We start from the raw sequence: 18,517 nt of genomic DNA, 5'->3' as shown, positions 1-18,517 counted from the left end.
AGGTCGTTCTTCAGAAGGCTATTACACTGATAGTTACTTATAAATTAAATACACATACTTGATTGATTTTGTTATTGTAATTTTGTCTGATCACATTTTCGCAAATGCAAGACGATCGCACTCCTATAAATCACACACATACAAGCGTAGAATAATATAACAATACCAGTCTTATGTACTAGCTTCTGTTCCCTTATTGGAAGTTGCTATTGATCTTGTACGAGATTTTGACATATCCGAATAACTACGTACACAGCAGATTAAGACAAATCCTCGTCACTTGCTTATAAAATAATATAAATACAGTAAAAGTTCCATGCGTAATGCATTCAGCTTTCGCTTCTCTCCATCAACTTCGCTAGGGGTCTGAGCTTTCCATGAACACCCCCGGACGTTAGACATCAACGAACTTATGTTGAAGCACGAAATTGTATTCCTCGGGTAATCAGTTTAAATAGTGGAGTCTACAATTTGGTTTGTCTACCGTCATATTGCTTATGGTCATCAAACTCGAGGAGTACAAAACTAGCTTTAGGTCGGAATATGTATGTATTCGATAACGATGTTATGTGCCATGGTACGAATTTCATGAATTTATCAGAAAAACCTTCACACGATTATAACAGATGATTAGACAAGTGGGGGAGGTACTGCTGTTAAACAAAAATGCATTGTGTAGTTATAATTGATATAACTTGAACCATGTTAAAGGGCGTTGTCGTAACAGTATTATACTAGAATGGTTATACTCTTGGCAAATTTTGCGTTTCTTGATCAATACCATGAAAATTATGTGATTTCTCTCTAAACTATTACTGCGTGGGATACTTTATGTATATCTAGTTGTTTGTGTAAGAAAATATCTTTTACCTGAATAATTTCGAGAGTTTTCATTCCACTAAAGACGCGCTTGTCTTGTGTGATAGCTTTACCCAATGTTAGAATACTAAAATAACATTGCTAGGTCAATCATATTATTAAATAATGGACGCCATAAATTCAAAGGACATTCTTGGATTGTTGTAGCTATACGATATATAAAACTAACTTTTTCATAATAACGTCTTTCATCAAAGTCTTCAACTTCTGTAACTTTCCATAAATAACCGTTGTACTGTTATAGTGTGATGTTCCACTTCAAGAGACACAGCTAACCTATTCGGTTAGGCTTGATGGGTATTCAAGTCAGTAATCATTTATAAAGCTTGTAAAGTTACTATTTTGCTTCCCGTGATTCTGTTTGCAAAATACAAGTCTAGAAGGATAGAAAATAATCATTACGTCCAATGTATACCATTTACCTTTTTTTTTTACCTTATTTCACAGTTTCTCCTGTGTTTTTCTTGATGTCGTTTTTGGACAATAAGCACCAAAACAGAAATAAATACTCCTAAAAATAATTCCACTATTTTTTCGAGTGATTTTTATTCCTTCGATGTAATTTTTGGTCTTTCCTTTTGTTAATGTATTTGATAATTACTTACTGAAAAACGATATTTCACTGTAGAGCGTGAGGCAACGGTTGTGAATACGGCCCGTGCCTTTTCCCCGGGCCGTGACGCCGTTGTCTTTAATATGCTCTTATAGAATTTTTCGAACTTCAGCTACTAGCTGCTATCTTTCTTTCTTTTTGCTGCGCTCAAATCCTGAGTTCGATTCCCAGTGCAACGCCGAAATACCTGAAAATTAAACACAAATTGAACAAAGGACATGTTAATAATTTTTTTAGCATTTGTTATCAAATTAATAAATGTTTATAGTCAACGTTATATTTCAATATATATCATTCAGGTAACAATGGTATTGGTGACATGCTTAGAAATTCACAAGGAACTGGTCTAGTACATTCCGATGACATGTAATGACGAATTTCAAACTAATATTGACACGTTCTAAGATATACATATGTATGCATACAAATTTTCATGCCCGAAGAATGGTATTTGCTATAAAAGCACTAAAATAACGCGGTATATGAGAGGTACTCAGTTATGATCACACAGCCCGATATTTTAGGTTATTGTGCAAATGCCACTGGTAATTCGTAATGGTATTGTCAATTCGGCAATATGTAAGGTAGATTTTATTACTACTCCTACCAGCTTTGTCACTTTTGTCAATATCACATAGTTAGTTTATTAAAAATTGAACGAGAAATGCTGTAGTTGATTCTTCCATTCGATTCGCATTCATACATACCTACCTCTTCCATAAAAAAAAAACCGCTGAATAACACCGACTGAGTGAGAATATAATCACATAAATTCCATTAGTTCAATATAATTTATTGAAATGGACACAATAACCCTTTCTATTGCGTTATTTTGTCGATATTAATATTCGTGCATTATAAAAAAGTGTGATTGCATCCGCTTGGTTACGCGTCGGAAATGTGAAGACTTCATACATGCAGGTCAGGGTAGCTATAAAAAGGTATGAAAAGATACGTAGACATTTGAGGGTACTGTCTCAAACGGATCTCCAGTTACCATGCGTCGTTCAAGTGATTAGTTTATGACATAACAGGTAGATATTACAAACGATATAAAAAGCTTATTGATGAGTATATGAATATATGAGTACTTCAATATGTGTCAGAATAGATGTCTCTTGTCCGCGTCTACATCAGGTTCGGTAACTGAAAAATAAAAAGAGAGAGAAAATATAATGCAGAGTTAATGTATAGACTAGAATAAAATGTAAGCTCTAATGCTTAACAATTTGTATAATTTTTAATATTTTTTGATTGTAATCTTTAGTTTATACTCTAAACTACTTAGATATTAACAGCCTAGAAATGGGATGGCCAAAAATATCATCTAGGAATTCTGCAGCTGGTAGCAAAGGACCACAAGTTCCGCCGCTCCCACCAGATTTAGCACAGGAGGCTGCACAGGCTGCTAACTCTGCGAATGGACCACCACGTAAGTAAGCCGAGAGTAATTGGGTTATTACTGACTATCGAAAGCACCACATCTATCACGTCCATTAGCTGCGCCTAAACCTCAAAGATTGATGCCGTCCGTAAGTTTGCTGTCGTAACTTTGATCGCAAGGCTGACGAACGTATTTTTAGATACCACAGGATGTGAGTTAGCTAATTATTTACTTTACTACATGCTCAATAACACGTTTAGATGGCATACAACTTAGAAAATCAATCAGATCAGAATAGCTCACTGAATTCATCATTTGGCGAATTAAAGGTCGACGCTCAGCCTAAAACACAAACAGCGGGCTCTCCTAACGTCATCATTCCACCAAGGACACATTCTAATCCAACCTGGGAACCTCTTTCACAAACAATGAATCAACGTCAGGATCCGCCATCACCCGTGTCTGTTTACATGTCTCCACCTACATTCTCACCTTCGATGCTCTATCCAACAACTGACGCGTCTATCCATGGCTTACCAGTTATTACCGTCAACTTACCAGACTTACAATCCCTCATCGATAGCAAAGGCGCGCAATCACAACCAGCTGAACTATTAGAATGGTCAAAGAACGTTTTATCGTACGTTGAACGCAGAGAGCGTACGCTTTCTGTAACTGGCGTACCTTACGATCGTCGTAACCTTGAAGAAGAGGAGAAAATCGCACCACTAGTCGATCATGCCGTTCAAGTCATTCTTACATTAGCTGCTTCATCAAATTCTACACCGAAACCAGTACTCATTGAGGCTTTATACTTACGTGCAGATATGACATCCTCAGGTGCTTATTCTGATCACAGACCAAGGGATCCAAGAGCAGCTTTCCGTGATTTCGAAGCAGCTGCTAAAGGTGGTTTTGCATCTGCATGGTTTAGAATCGGAAGAGAGTATGAGCAAGTTCCAGACGTTGGACGTGCTGTTGATGCTTATCAACGTGGTATTAAGTTCAATGATTGTTCATCTCTTTACGTAAGTTAATACTTATACTTTGGATTTAACTCAATACTTTTAGCGTATTGGTACTGCCTACCTCCTAGGTCAACTCAATTTGGCACAAGATCCAGAAAAAGCAATCCCATTATTGAGACAAGCTGCTGAAAGAGCCAACATTGACCAGCCAAACCCTGCATATGTGTTCGGTATGATCTTAGCTGGAGAATATGATCACGTTTCAATCGATCCTTCTTTATTGCTCTCTTCTACCGACAAACCACCTGCGATTGAGGCAAAGATCTTCTTGGAAAGAGCTGCTTATTATTTATATCCACCTGCATTATACAAAATGGGATTAAATCATGAATTTGCTTTACAAGGTTGTCAATTTGATCCTTTGCTCTCAATACAGTACTATTCAAAGGCTTCAGAGTTAGGTGAATTTGAAGCCGATATGGCATTATCAAAATGGTTCTTATGTGGACACGAAGGAGCATTTGCCAAGGATGAGAAATTAGCTTTCACATTTGCAGAGAAAGCAGCTAGAGGCAACTTACCATCAGCTGAATTCGCTTTAGGATACTACTATGAAGTAGGTGTTGGAGGTATTGTCGATCTGTCACTCGCCAAAAAATGGTATGCCCGTGCTGCAGAGCATGGAAATGATGAATCTGCATCTAGGTTAGCAGCATTAGAGGATGCTCACCCAATGTCAAGGGATGAACACAACGAGATAGTCGGTGATAGGTTAGTACGTCGTCGCACACAAGCCAAAAAGGAATCGGAATCAGTACAAGCACGTCGTCAAAGATCACATAATGATGCTATGGAAAAACCACAACCAATGGTACCACAACAAGCAGTTAATATGCAAGGTAGTATAAGTGCGCCTTCAACAGCAGGTCCGGTTGACTATCAATCACCGCCATTGCATAATCAACCACTGTCGACGGTACAACCAGTACCGCAAGTGCCACAACCAAGAGCCCAAGTACCAAAATTAAGCATACCTTCGAATGTTCCAAGATATAGCTTAGTTGATGCGCCTACACCAATACAAGACCCATTAAGTAATAGTAGATTACCTTCACCACAAATAAATCCCGATCAAACCCAAAGACGTCAATCATCGAGACCGTTACAAAGACCTGTAAAAGGACCTGCAACGTTTAATGAAATGGGTATCACCGTTGGTACGGCGAAGAAGGACCCAGATTGTGTAATTATGTGAAATAATTGTAATAGAGTGTTTAAAATTAATTTTTTTATATTTTTACTTTTATAGTCTTAACTTCCAATTTCGTCCTACTGACCTTTGTAGAACATCAGTCATCATAAAATGTGAGAATGAGAAATAAAAATAAGAAAACACGTCTAATTATTTTATAGGAGCGTTACACTTGAACCAGCTAAAGAGCTCATCTTTCCACGTACGATTTTGCTTCCTATCAATTGAATGACCTACTAACTTCACACAATAGGCCCGGTCGCATCACCAGACGTTAAAGTTGGTACAGCAATTGATAAAGAAATCCTTAAGATTAAGAACCCAGTAGGCTTTTTACTTTTTCCTGATTTCTCCGTCGCTTATAAGCTCTCTAGACGGCCACCCCGGTTGCATTCAAAGTTAAAACCACAGCACCACGCGTGAGTTGCTATTATAAAAGCATGAAAACATTCTTAGCATCAATATAGAGTTACTGTGTTCGTCCTAACGCTGGAAGAATCGAACCAGGCCAGACAATTGACGTACAAGGTTAGCTTGATATAGCATCTGCATTTGGCAACTCTAACAAACCGCAGTTCTCGTACAAGCGGTGAAAGACGCACCACCAATTGGTGCTAAATGCAAGGACAAGTTCCTTGTTCAATCTGTACACATCAACGAAAGCAGACAATCACTTTCGGTTGCTGACTTTGTAAGTATTTACTAGAACTGATGATAGTAACTTACTGGCGTCTAGTGGTTGAATGTCGAACGTGAAGACAAGAACGCTATTATTGAGCAAAAGATTCGCTGCAACTGGAAGATGTCACAATTTGAAACTGTCGGCGAGGAAGATCTACAAATGAGTGATGCCGCGCGCTCGAATGTGAGTCTCAGTTAATACGCTAGAGTTTTCTAACGTCTAATAGTCTTCAAACACCCAAAATGGATACGGTACTACACCAATTATCACAGCTACACCATATCAACAAGCATCAGAGTTACCACAAGAGTCTACACCTCTTTCACATTTACCACCAGTACCTGAAAATGACATAAAGAGAGGTCTTGGTATACGTAATGACAGTAATGACATCCAAACACTCCCAGAAGCTAAACAACGTATTGCTCAACTCGAGCAAGAATTAACTCAAATGAGACAATCATCATCTGGATTCACAACAGCTACAGCGACACACCAAACTGAAGGTGTACCATTACAAATGGTCGCAGGTATCGTTGTCTCTGTTTTCGTTATAACTTACCTCTTTCTTTAAGTGAACTAATTCGTGTATCTTTCTGCATGTTATACGATGTAAATAGACCTCTTACTCACTTCAACTCTACTTTATTCTTATTACTATCCATATACGCGCATCTTTTCTTTTGATTTGAAAATTCAGGTGATCCGGTGGATTTTACCGTACCTTAGAATCACGCAGTCGATTATATATATATTTTGTTTTTCATAATGTTTCCGTTTAATAAATTTACCTAATTTTTAGATCTTAATGGTTTGGTTTATATTTACACTTTTACATTTTACTTTTAGTTTTCTATATCAAAATTCCACTTCTCATTTCCGAAAAGTGAATCAACATACGTAATAGAGCATCATATTGATAAAAACAAACATTCAATGTCAGAGACAATTTACAAGAAATCGATTAAATTAATTATTCCTTGTTGTAAGAAGCTTTGTCAGCTTTGTCGTGCTTCTTGTCGTATTTCTCATGATCCACATTATCTTTGTCATCTTTCTTGGCATCTTTGTGGTCATCCTTCTTGACACCCTTGTCGTACTTGTCATCCTTCTTATCATCCTTCCTGTCATCCTTCTTGACGTCCTTCTTGTCATCTTTGATACCATACTTCTTTACAGCCTCTTCGTATTCCTTAGTGTTTTGCTTTTGGGCTTGAAGATTCTTATAGTAATCCTTGTCATCATAGCCTGCCTTCTTGTCATCTTGCTTGACGTCCTTGCCCTCCTTCTTGTCATCTTCCTTGTCTTTCTTGTTGTCGTCTTTGTCATCATACTTTGACTTCCAGTAGTCAGTGAACTTGGCATATTCACCTGACTTTGTCGAGGATGGCTTCTGGTATACAGTTGACTTCTTGTCATCGTGTTTGCCATCTTTGTCGTCTTCCTTGTCACCTCTTCTGTATTTCTTGTCTTTGTGCTTTGTCTGTAGAATTGAGTGAGAAAAGAACAACGCTGTGACAGATATACCCACGTCAGCACCCTTTTTGTTCTTCTCTGCAGCCTCCTTTGTCAATTTGAGCTGCTTCTCAACTTCCTCTTCATGCTTCTTGAGTTGCTTGGCATATGAATCCTCCTCATGTTTGCCATCTTTGTAGTCTTTCTTCTGACCTTCTCCGTAGTACTCCTTAGTTGACTTTCCGTAGTCCTTGTCGTCTCCGCGACGAACACCAGTGTGAGGTGTGGCAGCTGCAGAAGCGATAGCAGCAGTGAAGGCGAGAACAGCAGTGGCTTTAGCGATGTTGAAATACATATCTGAATTATGTAGAAGAAAAAGAGATATTCTTGCTCTTTATATATCAGCATTGGCTGATTGTTTCCTCTCTGTGTTCACATCATTGTGATACTACCAACTGTAATCACAATCTGGCTAAGCAAATATAAAACGCCATAGTTTAACAAATAAAGCATACTTCAATCGTAATTTGATTTATTGTCAGCGATCTTGATTACATTACTAAACAGGAAGTTGTGAAAGAGTGGAATAAAGGCGCAAAAAACCAAATACATGACTTTTTATACCTGTGGTGTTCAATATTTCTAATATGACTCGGATGTACAGGGAACGACAAAGACGTCTGGATATAATATTGATGGTAGTCTAAATGCATATATAGATTGAGAACACTAGATCCTTTAACATACATAGAATGCGGCATGTATTTTTAAGTCTTTAAGTAACCAGAATGATAAAATTAGAGGCTTTGTTACCCAATGCAGCAACTAAATCATCTATCTGTGGTCTAAAACTGCGTGGTAATGTCTATAGATAATTAGAAAAGGGATTCAAGAACCGAATCACCACCTACAAAGTATGTCAACAAACTCATAGATGAATTATCTAGGATCTTGACATTGTTCAGCAAGCTTCTTGGCAAATCTCGCGGATTAAGGAAGCCAGCAGGCGATGGTACTGGCAAGTTTTCATCCTCTTCTTCATCACTACCATGATCGTCTTTATTGTCTTCAGCAGCAACTTTAATACTCTTCGACTGAGCAAATGAGGCCCATCTGTACTTCTCCAAGACATCCGACGATTCTTTGTATGGATAAAATTCGTTCGTCACCTTCACGCGATTAGTCATTTAGTAAAGATTATGAGAGAGCACACACTGCATCAAGGAGGTATGATGGTTGATACGTCGCTTTGTACTTCATTTTGACGCAGTCGTGAATATAATATCCTTTTAATTATGTCAGAATTACCATACTAACGACAGCGACGCACCCATATACAAGTCAACCTTGCCTGCTCCTGCCTTTGTCATTTCCGCGGCGAGCGATATCTCAAACAGGGCGCTGATCTTGGATTTCATAAGCTGAGTAATTAGATTAAGAGGTACCAACCTTGCCTAAGCTCAGTGCTTGATATGCTGGATCGTACATCAGGTATACTGAGGAAACACATCCCTGAAGGATATCAATGACACCCATTGCTATAAGTTTCCCATCAACGCGATACTTGAATATTCAGTTAGCTGACAATTATGTAAGTCGATGATGCGTACCATATGATGATATTGACCATAATGCGAAGGAAGATGTGCTAATCTACCATTAGAATAGCTGATTGGAGTGTATTTAAGTGGACCATCAATTAGAAAGCCTTTAAAACTTGATTTACGTTGCTCTTTGATAGTCTCATGATGAATAGTCGTCTGATACTTCTTGAAAAGCTCGTATTTTTCCTCCGTGTATGATGCGCGTTCAATCGTTACCTATTAAATGTTAATAGAATACATATTGTTTGCAAGGACACACACCTCAAGTTTATGTTTAGCGTCGCCATTGTTCTGTGCTTCCTGAACACAATCTAGTAAATCAAACGTGTTATTCTTCCCTTTTGATTTGCTACCACGGTGTTTGGAAACTGTGACAGGATCCTGACCTTTACCATCCCCTTGTGTGCTGTCTGTTACCTCCTCCAATTTCTTGAAATCAACGGCCGAAGCGATATCAGGTTTACTGGTCCTTGTGTTAAAACAACATTACACAGTGATTAACACACCTTGGAATCTCAATATCCATATTTTCACCTGTATCATCACTCTTAGCAGTACCCTTATGCTCTCCTTTGAATACAGGATGTTCATCTTTGATTATCCACCTATTGAATCTATGCAATTCTTGTCGCTGTGTTCGAGGAGTTTTGAAGTTTTGTACATCCAATTTGATTGTGTATTGAGGACAACAGGTACGTGATCTATCTGGATTCTTTCTTGACTAAGTTGGATGTTGGTAATCCCGAAAAACGACTTACATAAACGTAAGCACCACTTCTTCCTTGTAAGTTGATTAGAGGATTAATTTATTGGATATATAACCTACTCCATCCACTGTCTATCAAATCTTTATAATCCTTGCGTACTTATTTAGGTACGAAAGTTTCTATTACAGTACCTACCTTGCAACTCAATTGTACAGCCCAGAAACCATAGCTGTAGCTTTCCTTCTTCTTCGAACGTTGTCCAGCTTCACCACAATATCCACAGCTGCTACCGCTGTAGCCAATCGGTACGACTATTGACGCCATATGACGGTATGGAAGAAGTAAGAGTGAGATATCAAAGAAAATAATGAATCGTATTTGTTATATTTCAAGTCATATCCGTATAATCTAAAGCTTTGTGTGTGTCCACGATATAATGTTTCTGCCGTTTTAATATCATCGGCATATTCACATCGGGACAGAAGATGAGTTGGAATGTGAGTAACATCTGGATTAGAATAATTATTACTGCAAGATCGAAACTACGAGGCAGTACGTTATATATTGTTAGACTATGACTACGATCACAGAAAAAGTTGAAGATATCAATGAGAAGGTAAACAGACTGGAGAAACGTTTCGAGGAATTTGAAAAACGTAAGAATGATAACATATCACCGAAGGAAGAAAAACAAGTTCAGGAAGAAACTGGTTTCCAAGTCACAATGTATGTTTTCAAGATGCTCGGTATATCTATTTTAGGCGCAATAGCGCTGTCTCACCTGATACTCTTTGCCATCTTTACTTACCGTGTGCTTGACCTTAAAATTGGACTTGCAATTGAACGTTACATCGTTTTTTTCCTAGAAAGTACGTGTAAATTCTATCAGTTATTTGGATATTGTAAATGGGGACGTTAAAATGTATAGATATTTGTGCTATATGATATTTATGATTTATTGTCTCATTGTTTAAAAACAAGCTAGCATAGGAAGAGAATACCGATTGACGAAATGATAACGAAATATAGCAATAAACCTAATTAGCATTACTTTATTAGTAAACAAGCATAATTCTTTTCAGTCATCACGTCATAGAATATCGTTATCTTCATATAAATACAATTAATTAGCTCTATTACGTTCATATTCTTTCACTTTCGTTACACCATTCATTACAGGTTGCAACGCCTGTCTGATCAAGTCTCCTTGATTCATAGCAGACGCAGATCTGACAATCGCGTCGACTTTCTGCGGTGTTTTGTTTATATAATCTATCATTTTGTTTACTTTTGGGATGTCAATCGGATAACTCAATACTGTTGTCCAATATAATCTCAAAAATTCTGTTGCAGCTGTATGACAATTTATAGCTGCTTTCATTATATCACTATTTGATATTTCATTAGAGTTTATGTCATTGTATGCAATTTCTGCATTAGCAGATAAAATCTTCTCAACTTCCGTTTGGGCGTCTTTTGTGTCTTTGATGTCTTCCAATGTGATGACAACATCCCATTCGTCGAGGTTGTTCTTTATATCATCCCAGATTGTTTTGCTATCCAATTGTGAAGATTGCTGGTAATCGCCTGTCGTCACTATATTAGAGGTGTAATATTGTTCACTGTTTTGCATATTGAGTCGTATAGGTTGAGGTAATTGGTGTTCTTGAAGATCATCAATAGTGATTTGATTATTATAATCATTATCATGAGCACCCTCTTCATCACCAACAGTCGTACTTAACAACCTCATGGAATGCTCGTTAAATCTTCTCATGAGTGGTAAAGCAGCTTTAACTTTACCCGCTTGCATTGTAATATCCAAAGCATTACCAGTCTCTTTGTGATCCTCTTGTGTGCTACCGAGATCTATTAATTTATCATATACACCTCTCTGCTTATGCTTTGGTTCAACTCCATCATCTGCTTCTTCTAAATATTGATCAAAAATTGGGTCATTACGCGCTTCATTCGCGTCTTGTCTTGAACTAGCTCTATGTCTAGCAAAAAGATGTGAATGAAAGTAACGAATCCAGAAATCATTATCGTTCAATGGATTTGGTACGTTCTCAACGTATGCTTTTTGTACTACGGGGTATTCTTGAAAGATATCATGGACCAATTGTGGTGTAATTGTAATTGTGAATTCACCAGGTTGTGATGATGTTGGTCGTGGATCTACCAATGTCGAAGATTTACCTGGTTTCTGTGATTGTGATAGATGTTCAAGCAGCAATAGCTGCTGTCTACCCTGCCAGAACTCATTCTCATCAATTATACCTGCGATAACTAAATCTTTATGTAATTTCGCCAACTGTGGATCTTTAATAAGTACTTTTTTGCGTATTTCTAAATCGTCCTTAGATAATCCCAAACCAGGTGTAGAAGAACGTGTCGTAGGTGTGGTGGAAGTAAGCTGAGATTCAACCTGCCTTGATGAACTAGCCCTATTGCTTGCTATAGCGTTCGATAGTCTATCCTTAACGTGTTCCCTTTGTGATAAGGCATGAGTGGGATGTATAAAAGTAAAAGTGATAGACTGTTGTGGGTCTGAAAGATCTAATTTGAGCCTGACTGGCGTTGATCCTTGTTTACTAGCAAACAATGCTTAAGATGTATGTTAGCTTGAGTTGTTGATTACTACTTTAACTCACTAAGTAATCTACTATAGTTCAAATTGAAGCTATTCTGACTACTAAACTCTAATCTATCATCTAATAAATTTAAATTTCCCGATTGCTTCTTGTAAGAAACTTTTATTTCCATTTTGAAGCTTTCTTCTCTTAAACTAGATAGTAATTTCTAGAGGAGGTAGCTATTAGAAAATGTCAAAGCAGCTCATTACCTTTGATGTGAGTAGAATATGAAGATAACCAAAGACATATACTAATTATCTACTAATTAGTTCGATTGGTAAGTCAAGTCCGAAATGAGCTATTTTCATCTAACAAATAAGGTCTTTATCCGAGCAGGATACCGTAAGTATAGTTCAACGTATTATAAACACACTAATTCCGATATACAGGATCGCTGGGTCTTCGAAGTACTCGATCCAAAAAAGAGAAGACAGATGAAATCACTGAAATCTACAGTACAATGGACCGATTTAGTCGCAATGAAAATGAAGGAATTGCATGCTGATGGTATCACAAGGGAACAAGTTGAGGAATCTCTCCGTCAAATGCCATTTCACCCTGCTATGAAGAGAGGTTTAATCAACCTTAAAGAGCGTAATAAGGACATTGACCTCGTTATCCTCTCAAACTCAAACGAAGTTTACATCAGGACTATCCTTGAGCATCATAAGATAACACACTTGTTTGACTCTATCATTACCAACAGAGCAAGCTGGACAGAAGACGGCTGTTTAGATTTAAAGAGACGTGTCGATCCAAACGGTGAACAACACAAGTGTGTCGTCGGCTGCTCACCAAATATGTGCAAAGGTAAGGATTGTCTATTCAAGTAAAAGTACACACAATAACCATAGATAAATAGGTGAAGAATTGGAAAGATATGTAGAATCTAAAGGTGGTTGGTCAAACTATAAAAAAGTGTTCTATGTTGGTGATGGTGGTAATGATTATTGTCCGCTACTTCATCTACGTCAACAAGACACGGCCTTGGCTAGATATCCACGTCCGTTAATAAATAGAATAGAAAAGGAGGGAAATTTGAAGTGTTCAATTGTTAAATGGGTTGGTGCTTGGGAAATTGAAGAAATTGTAGACCAATTGTAGACAAATTGTAGATAAAGGCTAGTAGAAGCTAGTCTACTATTATCCATTCATTCTCAAACTTCTTCTTTTGTAATTTATTGCGCGAATTCTTCTGTTGACTGTATATTTTCTTTATAAAGTCCGTCAATGCAGCTAACAATTGCTCTAATGACTTGTATAGCAACTCGTTTGCTTTGTTAGGAGGTAACAAACCAAATGCAGTGACTAGCTCAGTTGATAGCTTATCTAGATAACACCTCCTTGATTTATCGAGCTCGGCTTCTATAGTTTTATCTCGGATGTTTACCAACTTGTATGAGGTATATACGTCAATATAGACTTTGTTAAATTTGCTAGTACTGTCCCTCTTACTTATGAACGTCCTAAGGTTCTCCGTTGCTACTATAATGTCATTTACCATTTCGTCATCGAAGTTGAGTAGTAAAAAGTTATACATTCTACAAAATTTTTACATTCAATATTTGTTAGCACTACCACTAGCTTGATTACCAAATTGCTTCTCTAGTTCTTTTTTTGTCCATTCGTTTGCTGCATTTCCGTATTCCGTTGCTTTGTTCCAGTAAGAAGACAAATTGTCTTTATAACCTTGTAAATCGCTCTCAATGTTAGGATCTGAAAGTTTGTCATCGACTGTACTCCTGAACGCACTGGCTGCACCGCCAATAGCTGAGCTAAACAAACCCCAGCCCTTTGTGACTGCTTCCATTGGATTTTCTCTCAATTCGTCAACAGTTGGTACATTATCTGAACTCAAAGCTGATTTTGGTGCAGGCGCATTTCCGAATCCAGTGTATTTTCCACCTTGCGATGGCGGCAATTCCTCTGATCTTGTTTCATTGGCTCTGCCGAGTTTTTCAAAGTATTCTTCATTTTTGGCTGTACTTGGTAAATCTACATTAGATGTAGCTTCTGCAGTTGCACCTGCGGCTATCGCGGCCCCACCAGTCGCAGCAGCTACCTCATCCTTCCTTCTTCTTCTCGTTTGAGTACTATTATCGCTATTGGTACGTGTAGTTGCAGGTGATTGAGCTGGTAACCATAAGCCTTTCTCCGCCGCTATCGCGTTTATTTCTTCTCTGTACTTTTCGACTTCTTCCGAAGTGTACTTCTCTTCGATTGGCGTAGACTGTGAGAGCGTGGATGATTTCTCGATGACTTCCCTAAATTTGCCATTTCCAAACAACTAAATTAGGTTAGAGTTGATATCCACGAAGAATCCCAAGCTTACCTCCATTCTTCCAATTTGTTCATCTTTCCAAGCGTCCATGTTGGTGGATCTTATAATGGGTTACTAAATACACATGGTATATCGCTATACTGACCTCACGAATGAAATGTGTACACCCAGACCTCTATGTTTGCCGGAACATTCCAAGCAACAGAATACGCAATTGTTAAGTGACGCCCATTGTGGTTGTGGTGCATTACAATCAACGCATTTCTTGTTCTCTTCCCTTTTGAGTACCTCTTTCAGTCTTTCGGTCGCGTTTGATGATGACATTTGTTAAGTAAGAAGTAAAGGAGAAACTAAAAGCGGTAATAAATAAATAATTATGTACATCAATTACTCTCGTTATCATTATCATCATCATCTGTAAGAGCTGCCTCCTCTTGATCAACTTTGTCTAAGACTTCGTAGTCATCGCCGTCGGTTGCTTTCACAAGTGACTGTACAGCTTCTATGAGGTTCTTAACAGCAGGATGACGTTGTCCGTTTTGTCCTTTAACGGCTAACCTATCATTCTCTAACTTATATATATGTAGTTTAGCTTCCCGGAGCTCCTTTTCGAGACTTGTTATACGATCGTTCGCTACTTTCGCTTCATATCTTAGTTGTTCATTGTCTTTTTCAATTTTATTCAATTCCTCTTTCTTACTCTTACGCGCTCTGGCAGCTGCCGCTCGCTGTTGTTCCAATCTACGCACTCTCTTTTCCTCGTCTGTACCCTCTGTCCTCTTTCTGCCCCTCTTGTTTGGCTCAGACGGTGGTTTGTTGTTGTCAGATATAGCGTCAAATGATTGGTATTGTTGTAGTATGTTTCCTGGTATAATTGGTGGCGATTTAGCTGGCATATCGTAATCTTCATCTTCCTCATCTTCTGATGGTAGATTATAAGATAGTAAATTTAATGGATTTAGAGCGTTATCGACTTGTTCAGCTTTAAATCGCTTATTCGAGCTAGATTGTACGCGTCTACCTGAGCGTGTATGCATTTCCAGAAGGTCGCCCCGGCGTTTACCATTTAAATACGGATCTTCTTGGGCTGTGTTTATCATACCTTGTAACACCGCGTAAACGTTGTCATCTTCTCTTTCGCGATTTTGGTGGTTTGCTGATTGCTTGATTAGCGCGTTAGATTGCTGTGTATATAGGTGATATAGCCACGTACAACTGCATAATCAGGTTCCGATGGGTTAAGCAGATCTTTTGCTATTGACGCCAAATCTGTACTATAATCCATCCCTCGTGGTGGTTGTTAACAAAGAAGAGTAGATCTAGGAATGGTTGGCTATTATAATGGTAGTAAAATACATAATTATACTCCTATTCATTAATCTGTTTTCTCGTCATGTCAGATAATGCATATTATAAGACTAAACGAAAGAACTATGAAAGTGTATAGCTAAATAAGAATTCTTACAATCAGATAACTACATAGCGCTTTGCATAATGATCAACTCAGGTCAAGTCAGTTACGCTCTTGATAGTGGACCCGTGATAGTGTAATGCATTTAAATGACCGAACTATGGAGTGACACTGCTTTATCTGTAATATAACTTATACCCACTATGGACATAAATCTTTTAATAACGAACGAAATTGAGGATCTACCAAAGCGTTATGCTAGCGTATACTCCAGTCAAGGTCTACACGGTGCATCTGAATTCGTCGACAGTTTAAACGATCTGATCACGATAGCCAGTCTATCTAACCAAGCTGGTACTCTGACGCCGACTACAAAGGCAAGAATAAAAGAGAGTCTGGTGGAATGCTTGAATTGTAAGTACAAGGGGCATATGGATAACAATTTAACACCTTTTTAGTGGATATACCGCTCTTACAAATAGAGAGGTGCTGGGATACTGCTGTTAATAACAATATCATTTCTTGATTTTCTCTTTTTGCTCTTGTACACACACCATGACCTCTGCTTTTGTTAATTTGTCTGTAGACCAGCCATTTACTCTTGAATCTAAAAAAGAAAACACTCTGGAAGCTATAGAAGATCTACAGAACCAACTAAATGATCGTCTGACCCACTACAAAGATATCCACGGCGAAGAAGAAAAGTTAATCGAGAATGAAATCTCTAAAAGAATAAAACAACAAGAACAAGATGATTTAAGCGATTAATCGTTTTTTAAGCGTCTGTTATACAACCATGTGAAGCATCACCAACATTCTTTATATACTTGTAGAGTGTCTATTGTAAATATTAGTAAGTGGTTTCATTGTAATATAGCTATAACTCACGCCTTGTGTAACTCTAGGTGGTCTTGGTGTCCACTTTTCCTTTCTTTCTCTCAATTCTTCATCTGTGACGTCGACGTTCAATGTATTCTTAACTGCATCGATAGAAATGACATCCCCGTCTTTAACGAGTGCAATTGGTCCACCTTCGAATGCTTCAGGAACGATGTGTCCAGTTACGAAACCGTGTGATCCACCTGAGAATCTACCATCTGTCAAACATGCGATATCGTGACCTAAACCGTAACCCATAATCAATGAAGTTGGTTTCAACATTTCTGGCATACCTGGTCCACCCTTTGGACCCAAGTAGCGAAGGATGACAACAACTTTTTCACCCTTTTTGAATGTACCTTGTTCAACTGCAGTGACGAAATCTTCTTCATTGTCGAAACATCTAGCCTTACCAGTAAAGTGAAGACCTTCTTTACCTGTAATCTTTGAAACTGCTCCACCTGGTGCAATGTTTCCTTTCAAAATTCTAATGTGACCTGTTTCCTTAATTGGCTTTTCAATTGGTTTGATAATTTCTTGATTATCTGGTAATGCACCGTACTTTTGTTGCCATCTGTCAATGTTCTCACCCATTGTCTTTCCTGTTACAGTGAGCAAGTCTCCATTGATATAATTCTTCTTTATGAGGTATCCTAATACGTTTGGAATACCACCCAATGAGTGTAAATCTTCCATAACGTATTTACCAGATGGCTTCAAATCAGCGATGAATGGTGTCTTTTCAGCGATACGTTGGAAATCATCGATCGTAACTGAAATTCCACAGCTGTGTGCAACTGCAATCAAGTGAAGTACAGCATTGGTGGAGCCACCAAGGATCATAGTGAGAGTGATAGCATTGTCGAAAGCTGCCTTAGTCATGATATCCCTTGGTTTGATGTCGTTTACTAATAAGTTCATCATTGCGTCACCTACGCTGTCGGCTTCGGCTTTCTTTTCGTCATATTCTGCAGGGAATGAAGAGGAACCTGGTAATGTCATACCCAAGGCTTCTGCAGCTGAAGCCATAGTGTTCGCAGTGTACATACCACCGCAAGCACCAGGACCTGGACATGCGTTTCTAATGGTTTGATAACGCTTCTCTTCTGCTTCCTTTGTAGATTTTTCATCCAAGTATTTTCCGTATGCTTGGAAAGCAGAAATAATATCTAATTTTTCACCACCACAGCTACCTGGTTTGATTGTACCACCGTAAACCATCAAACCAGGTCTGTTGAGTCTACCCAATGCCATTAAAACACCTGGCATATTCTTGTCACAACCTGGTACGACAACCATACCGTCTAACCAGTGTCCACCTGCTGTACTCTCGACGGCATCTGCTATTAAATCTCTTGATTGTAAGGAATACGCCATACCGAATGTACCATTTGAGATACCGTCACTAACACCTGGTGCACCAAATTGATATCCGGTTATACCAGCATTCGCTATTGACTTTTTGATACGTTGTCCAAGTCCGAGGAGGTGAGCGTTACATGGGTTACCCTCATACCAGATACTGGCGACACCAACCATTGGTTTTGTGAGGTCCTTGTCGGTTTCTATACCCTCTGTAGCGTACAACATAGCCTATAGAATGTACTGTAAGCTGAGTCATACATAGTCCGAAATGCGAAACTCACTTGAGAAGCACCTTGAGACTTTGGCTCTGTGACCATGTAGGAGTACTTGTTCAATTTGTTCAATCTATTAGAACTACAGATTCCTCTCTTAATTATCATTTTTTCGTCCTATGTGTACCC

At 38.3% G+C, this 18,517-nt stretch overlaps 9 protein-coding genes across 9 annotated transcripts; 3 read left to right on the top strand and 6 right to left on the bottom strand.

The window, feature by feature from the left end:
• Positions 1-2,797: 2,797 nt before the first annotated feature.
• WALSEDRAFT_66459 (hypothetical protein) lies at positions 2,798-6,352 on the top strand (the record flags this gene model as incomplete). The annotated part of the gene is made up of 12 exons (XM_006960564.1): positions 2,798-2,924; positions 2,969-3,024; positions 3,076-3,087; positions 3,137-3,904; positions 3,948-5,095; positions 5,258-5,298; positions 5,350-5,420; positions 5,471-5,515; positions 5,564-5,624; positions 5,672-5,787; positions 5,833-5,961; positions 6,005-6,352. The coding sequence occupies 12 exons, from the start codon at positions 2,798-2,800 to the stop codon at positions 6,350-6,352; spliced, it is 2,922 nt and encodes a 973-aa protein (XP_006960626.1).
• A 399-nt stretch (positions 6,353-6,751) lies between these two features.
• WALSEDRAFT_66458 (hypothetical protein) lies at positions 6,752-7,588 on the bottom strand (the record flags this gene model as incomplete). Its single annotated transcript, XM_006960563.1, has 2 exons — positions 6,752-7,261; positions 7,310-7,588. 2 exons carry the CDS (start codon positions 7,586-7,588, stop codon positions 6,752-6,754), a joined length of 789 nt encoding a protein of 262 aa, XP_006960625.1.
• A 332-nt stretch (positions 7,589-7,920) lies between these two features.
• On the bottom strand, positions 7,921-9,870 carry WALSEDRAFT_61523 (hypothetical protein; the record flags this gene model as incomplete). Its single annotated transcript, XM_006960562.1, has 11 exons — positions 7,921-8,098; positions 8,145-8,402; positions 8,449-8,519; positions 8,564-8,639; positions 8,683-8,796; positions 8,844-9,053; positions 9,099-9,300; positions 9,344-9,549; positions 9,596-9,618; positions 9,664-9,694; positions 9,740-9,870. Coding segments are annotated over 11 exons (1,412 nt in total), but the record flags the coding sequence as incomplete, so codon positions are not given.
• Positions 9,871-10,666: 796 nt separating this feature from the next.
• Positions 10,667-12,310, bottom strand: WALSEDRAFT_70688 (hypothetical protein; the record flags this gene model as incomplete). The annotated part of the gene is made up of 2 exons (XM_006960561.1): positions 10,667-12,151; positions 12,199-12,310. 2 exons carry the CDS (start codon positions 12,308-12,310, stop codon positions 10,668-10,670), a joined length of 1,596 nt encoding a protein of 531 aa, XP_006960623.1.
• Positions 12,311-12,364: 54 nt separating this feature from the next.
• WALSEDRAFT_61522 (hypothetical protein) lies at positions 12,365-13,703 on the top strand. Its single transcript, XM_006960559.1, has 5 exons — positions 12,365-12,396; positions 12,450-12,457; positions 12,501-12,522; positions 12,570-12,990; positions 13,043-13,703. Exons 1-5 carry the CDS (start codon positions 12,370-12,372, stop codon positions 13,282-13,284), a joined length of 720 nt encoding a protein of 239 aa, XP_006960621.1. The 5' UTR covers positions 12,365-12,369; the 3' UTR covers positions 13,285-13,703.
• Positions 12,988-13,703, bottom strand: WALSEDRAFT_70686 (hypothetical protein). Its single transcript, XM_006960560.1, has one exon. The coding sequence runs from the start codon at positions 13,682-13,684 to the stop codon at positions 13,313-13,315; it is 372 nt and encodes a 123-aa protein (XP_006960622.1). The 5' UTR covers positions 13,685-13,703; the 3' UTR covers positions 12,988-13,312.
• A 15-nt stretch (positions 13,704-13,718) lies between these two features.
• On the bottom strand, positions 13,719-15,152 carry WALSEDRAFT_61521 (ArfGap-domain-containing protein). The gene is made up of 3 exons (XM_006960558.1): positions 14,607-15,152; positions 14,513-14,561; positions 13,719-14,467 (listed from the first exon to the last, which is right to left on the bottom strand). The coding sequence occupies exons 1-3, from the start codon at positions 14,783-14,785 to the stop codon at positions 13,739-13,741; spliced, it is 957 nt and encodes a 318-aa protein (XP_006960620.1). The 5' UTR covers positions 14,786-15,152; the 3' UTR covers positions 13,719-13,738.
• An 898-nt stretch (positions 15,153-16,050) lies between these two features.
• Positions 16,051-16,437, top strand: WALSEDRAFT_61520 (hypothetical protein). Its single transcript, XM_006960557.1, has 2 exons — positions 16,051-16,286; positions 16,331-16,437. The coding sequence occupies exons 1-2, from the start codon at positions 16,076-16,078 to the stop codon at positions 16,396-16,398; spliced, it is 279 nt and encodes a 92-aa protein (XP_006960619.1). The 5' UTR covers positions 16,051-16,075; the 3' UTR covers positions 16,399-16,437.
• A 5-nt stretch (positions 16,438-16,442) lies between these two features.
• On the bottom strand, positions 16,443-18,507 carry WALSEDRAFT_61519 (dihydroxy-acid dehydratase). The gene is made up of 3 exons (XM_006960556.1): positions 18,398-18,507; positions 16,761-18,344; positions 16,443-16,710 (listed from the first exon to the last, which is right to left on the bottom strand). Exons 1-3 carry the CDS (start codon positions 18,494-18,496, stop codon positions 16,648-16,650), a joined length of 1,746 nt encoding a protein of 581 aa, XP_006960618.1. The 5' UTR covers positions 18,497-18,507; the 3' UTR covers positions 16,443-16,647.
• Positions 18,508-18,517: the final 10 nt, after the last annotated feature.

The sequence above is a fragment of the Wallemia mellicola genome (assembly GCF_000263375.1).
Source record: "Wallemia mellicola CBS 633.66 unplaced genomic scaffold WALSEscaffold_30, whole genome shotgun sequence".
Taxonomy (NCBI): Eukaryota; Fungi; Basidiomycota; class Wallemiomycetes; order Wallemiales; family Wallemiaceae; genus Wallemia; species Wallemia mellicola.
Note: the sequence above shows the minus strand (reverse complement) of the source record. Positions and strands in the feature narration are given on the sequence as shown.

Excerpts from the sequence above, each read along its gene's own strand:
- WALSEDRAFT_61522 (XM_006960559.1), top strand. The coding sequence starts at position 12,370 with ATGTCAAAGCAGCTCATTACCTTTGAT. Across the intron at positions 12,523-12,569 it reads CTTTATCCGAGCAGGATACC|GATCGCTGGGTCTTCGAAGT; the intron begins GTAAGTATAGTT and ends TCCGATATACAG. Across the intron at positions 12,991-13,042 it reads CTCACCAAATATGTGCAAAG|GTGAAGAATTGGAAAGATAT; the intron begins GTAAGGATTGTC and ends ATAGATAAATAG.
- WALSEDRAFT_70686 (XM_006960560.1), bottom strand. The coding sequence starts at position 13,684 with ATGGTAAATGACATTATAGTAGCAACGGAGAACCTTAGGACGTTCATA.
- WALSEDRAFT_61521 (XM_006960558.1), bottom strand. The coding sequence starts at position 14,785 with ATGTCATCATCAAACGCGACCGAAAGACTGAAAGAGGTACTCAAAAGG. Across the intron at positions 14,562-14,606 it reads GTACACATTTCATTCGTGAG|ATCCACCAACATGGACGCTT; the intron begins GTCAGTATAGCG and ends ACCCATTATAAG. Across the intron at positions 14,468-14,512 it reads AACAAATTGGAAGAATGGAG|TTGTTTGGAAATGGCAAATT; the intron begins GTAAGCTTGGGA and ends AACCTAATTTAG.
- WALSEDRAFT_61520 (XM_006960557.1), top strand. The coding sequence starts at position 16,076 with ATGGACATAAATCTTTTAATAACGAACGAAATTGAGGATCTACCAAAG. Across the intron at positions 16,287-16,330 it reads TCTGGTGGAATGCTTGAATT|TGGATATACCGCTCTTACAA; the intron begins GTAAGTACAAGG and ends ACACCTTTTTAG.
- WALSEDRAFT_61519 (XM_006960556.1), bottom strand. The coding sequence starts at position 18,496 with ATGATAATTAAGAGAGGAATCTGTAGTTCTAATAGATTGAACAAATTG. Across the intron at positions 18,345-18,397 it reads AGTCTCAAGGTGCTTCTCAA|GCTATGTTGTACGCTACAGA; the intron begins GTGAGTTTCGCA and ends TACATTCTATAG. Across the intron at positions 16,711-16,760 it reads CACCTAGAGTTACACAAGGC|ACACTCTACAAGTATATAAA; the intron begins GTGAGTTATAGC and ends TATTTACAATAG.